Source organism: Sprattus sprattus, assembly GCF_963457725.1.
Source record: "Sprattus sprattus genome assembly, chromosome: 4".
NCBI lineage: Eukaryota > Metazoa > Chordata > Actinopteri > Clupeiformes > Clupeidae > Sprattus > Sprattus sprattus.
The window spans coordinates 11741850-11751906 of record NC_137923.1 but is presented as its reverse complement, the minus strand read 5'-3'; the positions used below and the strand labels follow the sequence as shown (position 1 = coordinate 11751906).

General features: G+C 39.4%; 1 protein-coding gene across 3 annotated transcripts; it reads left to right on the top strand.

Moving 5' to 3' along the window:
• Positions 1-421: 421 nt before the first annotated feature.
• LOC308363845 (profilin-2-like) lies at positions 422-6157 on the top strand. 3 transcript variants are annotated; one of them, XM_080836726.1, is made up of 4 exons: positions 422-722; positions 2567-2759; positions 3952-4063; positions 4251-6157. In XM_080836726.1, exons 1-3 carry the CDS (start codon positions 594-596, stop codon positions 4047-4049), a joined length of 420 nt encoding a protein of 139 aa, XP_080692852.1. In that variant the 5' UTR covers positions 422-593; the 3' UTR covers positions 4050-4063; positions 4251-6157. The 3 variants fall into 3 exon arrangements, with proteins under 3 accessions (XP_080692852.1, XP_080692853.1, XP_080692851.1); XM_080836727.1 differs by having other exon boundaries at positions 4208-4285; XM_080836725.1 differs by lacking the exon at positions 3952-4063.
• The last annotated feature ends 3900 nt before the right edge of the window (positions 6158-10057 follow it).

Here is a 10057-nt window from a genome sequence, read left to right as displayed (position 1 = left end):
TATAGCTAGCAGGCTGTTCTATCATTACTGATCATTTGAACGCAATTGTTTGAACTGAAAATGCTGCGTGAGATATTTTATTACACGTGGTTTCACTAACTAGGCTTTCAAATGTGACCGTTATCATTTATTTTGTGTCAATATAACCTACAGACCACCACTTCTTTAATTGTATATCACCTGTTTGATCACATTTCATTCACCACTCTTACATTTTACGTATGACAATGCATGTCTATTAACGTGGTCTTTGTGGATTTGCTCATTCACAGACAAATCTCTACGTGAGCTTCAATAATTTTATTTCAGGCGTAATTCTTCCGCTGCTGCTGTAAACTGTCATAAAGCGGAAAGTGACCGCATAACTGCCAGGCGGAGTGATCTAAATAGGGCTACACCCTCTCTTGGCGCTGTCTGATTACATCGGCTTTCTTCACTGCCCAAGGCAGGACTTGACTGTGCGCAGGATCCAAGAAATAATTGGAAACTCCTACATTATTTTCGGAGTATTGCACGAGCATTTCTTGTTTGATATTACATTCTTTTATTTTGCCTTCTGTGAAGAGTTTTCTAGCTACGTGAACGTCGTTAGCATGTCCTGGCAAAGCTACGTGGACAACCTGATGGCTGATGGCAGCTGCCAGGATTCCGCCATTGTTGGGTTCACGGACGCAAAATACGTTTGGGCAGCACATGCCGGTGGTACCTTTTTGAACATAACGGTGAGCCTTTGACATTTAAGCATATGGATGCAAAAAACAAGCTTAACCAAGGCCATATACAGTATTATAAGTCATCCACGTTATGTGGAATCGCCAGTAAGGTAGCTAACGTCATGTTCAGCACGCGTTCAAGGGGTGTCTGGCCCGCGCCGGTTTTAGCCGGCGGCTAGCTGTTTATCAATTGCCCCTCTTCAATGACTCGTGTAAAATGTGCCATGCCAGTTTTTAATGATTAATACCTTTTTAAACCATATTGATGCTCCCCATCGGAATCATGCCAAAGTGATCTTCGAGCGAGACAAGCGTGATATGCTAAGCGCTAGTGCATCTTCACTCGTATTGAAATGATTTTGCTTGTAGCCAATTCAGGCCGCTCTTTCGTAGCCAAACAGTGAAACGAGCATGCCTGGTTATGGGGCCTGCTAAGATACCTATCCTAGGATAGCTAGCTTGAATTACTATTGATGATTTGAAAGGGAAAACATGGCAAATTATGTGACACACTCTCTCTAAGTAGGGACCTTGAAACAATATTGTTTTATAACTTAAATATAAAATTAAGTTACCATTAGTGACCTGTGCCGTAAGATTGCTAGTTGGATTGCATACTTAGTTCAGAGGCTGTCTGTCGAGTAGACCTGGCCAACTGGCTACGATACAATACGTTCAGTATCTGCAGTTTGCGTAATCAGTTTGCGCATTGAACTCCAAGTGTCTATTCTGCTAAGGATTCGCCTTACCCCCACACATCACAAATACTGAAGTGGTAATGTGCTGATTTAACTTGTTAGACCAAAATAAGTTGAATGTACAGCCCCTTCAAGTTGACTTCCATGCTAACGTTAGTCGCTCTCACGGTTTGGTAGCTAATGCTTGCTAGCTAGAATAATAATGACTGGACTCGCCGGCTTAGTATGGATAGAGACGTTTGATATGAGCCTGATATTCCACTCATGTTATCTGTTGAGAACAGCTAAATGACCTACTGGATTGATGGGTTTTGTTATCTTATATCTTAAGTAAAATAGACAGTGTCTTTGCGATAAACTGCATTTTGTATTTGACTGAAAATTTAGCCCGCTTAGCTAGCTTTAAAGATGGCGTCAGACCGCTGCTGTTCAGCTCATCTTTTAACATTAACTTCGATTTTATCTATTGTGGTGGCTTACACAAATATCAGCTGCCAACTGTGCGTCAGAGGTAACACCCTGTCGGAAGATGTTATTTTATTATCTGTTGGTAATATAACTTGCTTGGGGGTTGACACTGCCGTCGCTTGGCCCCAAAATAAATTCGTCGGTTCCTCCATTTTGTTGTAGTTGGTTAGCCGAATTGCTAATGTTATTTTATCTTTTTGTTATGACTTAATTATTGCTGGCTTGCAGTTTTGCATGAACAATGTAGCTAACCTCACTAGCCATGTTACGTTCATTTAAACATTTGAACCAGTCATAGACGTGTTATAAAAGACAACGTGAAATGTTGCTTGCTTACATGATGGCATGTTTGAGAACGTTATTATTGACGTTAATCTGAGTTGTCAGTGTAAGTTTACCATAATCAAAACTACTGAATGTTGTATGCTGTCATTTAATGTAACGTTAATGATATTCGCATCAATTGGATGTAACTAAAGTGGATGTACTATGGGTTCCGTCACTTCAGCCAGCACCCTTTTTATGAATCGGACCCTGCAAGTTTTTTTGTATTAGCTTAGCAGCTCATTAAAAGCGACTGATAAACTTTACTTTAGGATAAACTTATGCCACTCCCGTTTCTGTACACTTGTAATGGTGTGTTAATTTCACCTCACTAGCAAATGCCTTTTTCTTTTTCCTGTTTAGCCAGAGGAAATAGATGTCATTATTGGAAAAGACAGAGAGGGATTCTTCACCGGTGGCATGACCTTAGGTAAAAAGAAGTGCTCTGTTATCAGAGATAGCCTCCTAAGTGATGGGGACTGGACAATGGACATCAGGACGAAGAGCCAAGGTGGCGAACCAACATACAACATTACTGTAGGCAAAGCTGGCAAAGGTAAAGTATCTTGCAAAGGATAAAAGCAATAGCAATAAATAGTTTCATGTTCACGATTTGTCTCCAATACATATAGTGGAATTAAAAGAATATGATTTGCTTGTGTAGCCTTTCATAGACCTCCAGGAAGTTCAATTATGCTCAGCTATGTTGTGGTTTTGGTGGTGAAACCATGTGGGCCAGTTGTAAAAACTCGTCTGGGTATGCAATGTGTTGCAATTCCTACTAATACATGTTATTGTTAATTAACTTCTATATACAAATCAAGGACTAGAATCTCCACAGAACACTACTTATGATAGGGCTTCTCAGCTCTGCATGCACCCTGGATTATTCTTTCATAAAACAGTCCCTTGCTACATTAAACTAGTTGTCAAGCCTAGACATTTGCACTTACGGTTGTCTTGCTAGTTAATTAAGTATGTGATGTCACAAATATAACTAGCTTGTTTTTTCTAGTACAATCACATGGAATAAATAAAATATTGGCTTTTAAACAGTCAGTATTCTCCTGTTCTGTAATAAAAGGCATAGCCCATTAAGGGGTCTGAAGGCCCAGGTGAACATGTATAGTTAACTACAATATCCCTATATACATACATTTCTGCCTCAATGATATTCAACTGTTTAATCTTAATTTTCTGAATTGTTCAAGATAAAATTACGACCCCAAATAAATCCTCTGTTTCTACTAATTTCAATGATCCCCTAATGTTTTGGCTTGTTGAGTCATAGTTCTAGTGATGGGCTGTGTCTGTATGACAGCTGTTCACTATAAGATGCAGTTAATGGTTAAAACGAATTAAAAGGCTGTGATATTTCAGCACACCAGTTGCAAATGCTTCACATTGAGCACTGAAGTGTGTCTAGTCACACTTCATGCACCAGCTTATTCTCATTTACAGGGAAGAACAGGGTGTAAGTTAGGGTAGTACAACTCTTTGCCTGGGTATTCCATTTCTCACTTCCTCCCTTTTCACTACATTCACTTCAGAAACTACACCACTTGATCTGTACCTTTCATTGTGCGCCAAAATAATTTCTCTGAACTTACATGTTTTGCATGCAAACTGCATGTGTTTTAAAAAGCGGTCTCGTTAACCCTTGTTGTAATTCCTACTGTCCTGTTTGTTTTCTCCTTAACCTCTGCATTTTCTCAACTTTCCCTTTTCTCTATCTCTTTCTCTTCCAGTCTTGGTTCTTGTTATGGGCAAAGAAGGGGTCCATGGAGGCGGATTGAATAAGAAGGCATACTCAATGGCAAAATACTTGAGGGATTCAGGGTTTTAGTGGAATAAAGCTTGGTTAGTTTTATTTGAGGGACAGAAAAAGCTTTGCTGTTGAGGTTTCTACAGTTAATGTCTGGGGGGGGGGTTAAAATCTTTCACCTTATTTATGTCCCTCAGCAGGGGGTGAACTTTTTTTTCTTTTTTTTTTTTTCTTTTCAGGTTTTGTTCATTTGTCGTCTTTTTGTTTCCTTGTGTACTCTAGCATTGGTTTTTGTCATGGGAAAAGAAGGTGTCCACGGAGGGCAGCTCAACAAGAAAGCCTTTACCATGGCTGAATACCTGAGGAAAAGTGGATACTAAAGTGGCCCCTCCCCATCCACCCACACAGCAGCGCTCTCTTTAAGCACACCTTTATCCCCAACATGTTGATGGCACTACCAGGCTTGATTAGCAGATGCATTTTTGTCTGTCTTTTGGTTTTGTCCACCGCCCCCTTTTTTACAAACATTTTATTTGTCTGTCACCTTCCTTCCCTTCTCTAGCCTATTGCTGTTTAAAATTATCCTGAGTTGTCAGTTCTAATTCTGACAACTGTTTGTCGTGCCACACTAAAAATGAGCATGTTTGATGGTTTTGGGGGGCAGGTTGGTTGTGCAGGCATTTGGTTAGATTTCAGATATTGATAAACACCCACAATTTGGACTTTTAGCCAGAAACATTTTGCAATTTGATGTGAAGCTTAGTCCCATAGTTAGTTGAATGGTGCTGCACATAACAGCTTTGGGTAGATGTTGTTGCCTCTCTAACGTTAAGAGCCATTCCGGAGCTCTGATGGTCTTCCTGTTGTACAGCATGCCACGGGAGGGTTTACTGCATGCATATCTTTAGGTGAAATATCATTCTTTTTCTTCCATCTGACCCATTTCATCATACAGTACCATTTAACTGTTATTTGTTTACCCTACAATTGTAGTCTGCCTCAGGAGCGAAAGTCTTCAAAAGTCCACCCACCCCATCTGACCCTCCGAACCCTCATTTGATTGGTGATGCCTTGCATCAGATGCTTTTGCTGTTGTGATGGGACGTGGTCTTTTAAGTCATTGTTATAATGTTGGAATGTGTCTGGGTGTGATGGCAGATCAGCATTTAAGAGGGGTTTACTTCCCTCCAAAGAGCCTTGGATCCCGAACTGTACAAGGACATTCCACCGCTACGATGGCTCAGGCACTTAAATCTGTTTTGCCACTTCCTGTACCTTTTTTTTTTTTTTAACAATGTGCTGCCATCCCAGTGTAACTGTTCTTTGTGTCCAGTTTTCTCTATAGGACCAATTTTTGTTGCATCAAGGGGTTTACTAACAGGATTGCTTTAAACTGTTGTAAAGGGTGACTGCTTGCTTAATCTGTTTGCTGACTGAACATGTTAAACACATAATCACTCATGTTGTAACACTAAACTTTACAACTCTACTAGTTCACATGACTGTAAAAAAAGGTTTAACTTGACATGTCTAAAACAAACCAGTGCTACAAAGAATATAACACTTAATACTTGATCTTCACTCATGAATGTCATAAGTGGATGGATTGGCAGTCAGTTTCAACTTTGTCATGAGTTACTGTAAAGAATGCATTTGACTGTTCATTCATGATGTGCAGGAAACCATTTGGAATTTATTGCCTTGTGCTCTTCTCATCAAATGCAATGTATGGAACTGTCATAGCACGGTACAAAACATTAAAAAGACAAAAAATATATAAATATGAAACTGAGATTGTGTACACTAAATTTTCTGGGTGGTGTTGGTTGGAAATAAGACCACTGTAGTCAGTCTTGTGGAAAATCAAAGGACAAAAAGCTGTATCCTGTGCCATAATGTAGATCTATTGCTACTGTGAGATGGATTTGAACTGCCTTGCAAGGAGTACCTTCTTCAATGGCACTTACTTAGGGATATTGGCGTTAACTCAAACTCTTCCAGGGATTGTGGAATATGTACAGATTAAAATTAAACTTGTCAGTTGTCACCATGTTTTTTGTTCCCTTTTTTCATACACCTGAATACAGTGGAGCAGTTGATAATACAAATATTGTTTTCATGGTGGAAATGCCATGATTTATTAATCACCTTGTTTACAGACAGATCAAATAAATGTATTCCAACCAGAAGATATGTGGTCGTAATTTAATGTTTTGTTTTTGAAGCTTGTGATTATATATAGGCTCAAAAATTCAGGAGAAAACGGTCATAAACAGTCAGTTGTTTAGGGCCTATATAGTAACCAATGGTTACAGGAGAACACTGATGACAAAATATTGGTTAACAAAAGGGAGAACTTCGTACACATTTAAACGTCTCACATTTATGATGGTAGTGACACTGCTTGTTCTGTTAATCATAAATATTCTATTTATGAGTAGATGTGAATCAAACAAGTTACTTAACCTTTAAAGGTAGCTGTTGGTTTGTTAAAAGCAAAATAGGAATCTGTTATCAGAATATATTACATTTGTAGAGTGGACATCTCATGGGTTCAGTTAAGGTTGTGTGGACATAAGGCCATAGGCTTTTTGTGCACTACATGTATTATGCCTCTGCAGTTTCTTTTGACATTTAATGCAGTTCCACATTGAAATCACATTTGGACAGTTTTTCAAAAAGTTTAAATAGATAGTCACAATATCGAGTTGCAAAAATCAGGATTAGCAGATCATTTAATACCTGGGGCATGCTCTGGGTGTGCAACAGTTGGGGGTATTGCAAGTGTGTGGTTAAGTGACAAACCTGGGTAACTTAAATCAAAGTGGTAAACCTCCTGAAAGAGGAGCCCTATAGCTTTGTTTTACTAGGAGAATGAAGCCATAAGGCTATTCTAATAGGTTAACCACTCTGAGTTAACTTACCCAGCTTTGTCACTTAACCATGTAGGCTACTGGAATACCCCCCAGGTCCTCCTAGAGCAGACCTGGGTAAAGTTCGGCCCCTTGGCTGTCCCTGACCGGAGGTCAATGGTTAATTAGGAATCGAACGTTAAACAATAAAAATTGATGTTACTATTAATTTGTATACTTATACAACACAACAGTCCCACTGTCATGTGGCCCCTTGGGGAAATGAATTGCCCACCCCTGTCCTAGAGAATCACAGCCCACAGGACCACGTCTAATCTTTCTGACACTTTATGGTTGTTGTTTTAAGATCTTTGGTTTACGGTCTCTATTGACTCGAGTTCAGTCCACTCCATAATAAATGGACTAGCCTACTTCACCCATAGCACATTACACCTCGCACCATTATCACTTCTTTCATGGTGACCCATCCGGGAGAGCACAGTCCAGCACAGCAGTGGTGATTAGACTAATTTAGCTTAATAGTGAGACCAACCTGAGGCCTTATTTTCAAAACAAGTATACGGCTATTAAGCAAAACAGAAAGGACGATGTTTAAAAAGCCTTAGTATTATGTTAGTAAAAAATGATTCGTATCAAAGATGCATAACCTATGTCACACATGCTCATATCAAGCATGAAACTTTAATAAATCCTTTAATAGCCTAATGAAAAGTCCTCAATATCAAAAGTCATTATTCAAATCATGGGCCCGTACAGATATTTGAAGCATAATTGAATGTGAGAGTTAATAATCCTAGACTAGTACAATGTTTTATAAATTATTCACATGAACAAATTCCCCCTTACTCAAAAGCTGTCATTTGTGAGTCAGTACAAACTTGCATAGCCCTCTGACCTTGACTATGGTCCCCTAGACTAACTTTGTCTATGCATTGACCAAACTATAACAGTTGGATGACTCCCATTACCTAATGAATAAGGACAAAACTGAAATAGTCATATTTGAAATAATCGGTATTGCTGTTCATCTCAACACCAAAATATAAACCTTGGTGATGTCACGCCTTGACTACTGCCACGCCCTCCTAATGGGCCTGCTGGTATGTGTGGTGAAACCACTACAGATGGTCCAGAACGCAGTGGCGCGCCTGGTGTTCAACCAAACGAAGAGGGCACACGTCACCCCGCTACTCATTGAGCTCCACTGGCTGCCTGTAGCTGCCCACATTAAGTTCAAGTCACTTATGTTTGCTTACAGATTTACTGCTGGTTCTGCTCCCACCTACTTAAATGCTCTTATAAGGGCAAATGTTACCCCCAGAATGCTGCCTTCGTGTAATGAGCATCGTTTTGCACTGCCAACTGTGCAAGCTCGGCAAACTAGACTATTCTCATTCGAAGTTCCACGTTGGTGGAACGAGCTTCCTAGCACTACCAGAGCAGGGGCGTCCCTCTCTACCTCTAAGAAGCTCTTGAAGACCCAACTTCAGAGAGAACCTCCTATCCTAACTTGCACCTCCTCTCCCTTTCTCTTCCCTTTTCTACCACCCCTTATCCTTCCTAGAATGCTATCTCCTCTAACTAGTACTTAACTCGCACTCAAAGTATCCTGGTTACATTCCTGCACTTTTTTATTTATTATGTAAAATAGTATTTATTGTTACACTAGGTCTCTATTGCTCGTAGCTTGATTGTTTTCTCCTTTGTACATCGCTTTGGAAAAAGCATCTGCTAAATGACTAAATGTAAAAACAATTAAAGTGAAGAACAGTGAAAAATCTTTGTGTTTTAATTGATTGTAACATCTGCCTTGACAACTATGCGAAACAAACATTTTGTCAAAACATAAATTGGAAGAGAAACCCATTATAAAAACAAATTTGTGCCTTTATATCCTGCAACGTTGTAATGGTTGACTGGTATTGCAATGGTTCACAGGCCTTCCTAAAAAAAGACCATCAAACCGCTTCAATTTGAATAAAATGCTATGCTGCTCAGCTCTGGAACAAACGTCCTGATGACCTTAGAGGTGCCCCAACTGAAGCCAGTTTCAAATCTAGACTCAGAACCCCTACATTTTCTTTCCTACACTTTTTTTTATCATTCTTAACACTTTTATCATCTCATTTGGGAAGTACTTCGAATTACTATCGTGTTAGTGTGTTATGAATTGTGCTGTATATCATTTGCCTCTCTTTGTCTGGCATTGATTGAATAGTTGCATTTAACTGACACCCAAAGAAACTACATGTTACTTATGCACAGGCGCGCTGGAACCTCTTTCATGTGGGCTCTACTAAAATATGTGACGTCACAGCAATATGATATTAGACAAGTATTTAGAGATTATAGCACTGATTGTGACCACAAATTGTCTTTAAAATACACCAGAACAAAGCATGAAACATTTCTAATATATGCAAACATTATTTAATTTTTCCGTAGCCATACACATTCACTGCAGGAGCACAATTTAAGCAAATGTCCTCCATCATCTATGATTATATCCACAGAAATAGGCCAAAAAAAGCCTAGAGGCCAAAGTTGAAATTGTCTGGGTATAGCCTTACAAACTTAGCCTATCGCCAAAGAAAATCTTAACATTTAAACAAATAAACAACAACAACATAAAAATAAACATAAACCCCAATTGATTATGTGAGTTCAAAAGGCTGCCGCTATCAGCAGTATCCAGCTGTGCACCTGTTGTGCAGGCCACTCACAAGACATGTGAACCCATGTGATCACAGAAAGGTCCACCAATCGGGTATTCCCAGAGTTCTGTGAGGGTGCATACACAGGGGAAAATACTGGCAGTTTCTAGCCCCAAGCCGGTTTCGAGGCTCACCTCATCACAGAGGAATCAGTCACTCCTCAACGAAATGTAAATATGTATCTGTGATGTTTATGATTTATAACATGTGGTGTTATGTTCGGTTATAGGTTTTCCACATGTCAATGTTTCATTCAATCCAGAAGGGGGCGCTTTATCTAAGTGGGGGTTTAATTGTATTTGGCTCAACACAATTTACATATGTTATATACATCATGAGCACAATTAACAAAATTAAATTTGGCCATGCTATGCTTCAACCCACCAGCAACCCCCTTCCTGCACTCCTGCTTATGCAACTTATGTCTGTGCATGCTAGGAGATGTTACATCCTTTCATTAAACAATGCTCAAAAAAGTGTATTTCACAAACTATGAGCAAAG

What these genes read in the sequence shown, in the direction of transcription:
- LOC308363845 (XM_080836725.1), top strand. Translation starts at nt 594, where the DNA reads ATGTCCTGGCAAAGCTACGTGGACAACCTGATGGCTGATGGCAGCTGC. An exon ending in GTACCTTTTTGAACATAACG is followed by an intron (nt 723 to 2,566) that starts GTGAGCCTTTGA and finishes TTTCCTGTTTAG; the next exon opens with CCAGAGGAAATAGATGTCAT. An exon ending in TGTAGGCAAAGCTGGCAAAG is followed by an intron (nt 2,760 to 4,250) that starts GTAAAGTATCTT and finishes TGTGTACTCTAG; the next exon opens with CATTGGTTTTTGTCATGGGA.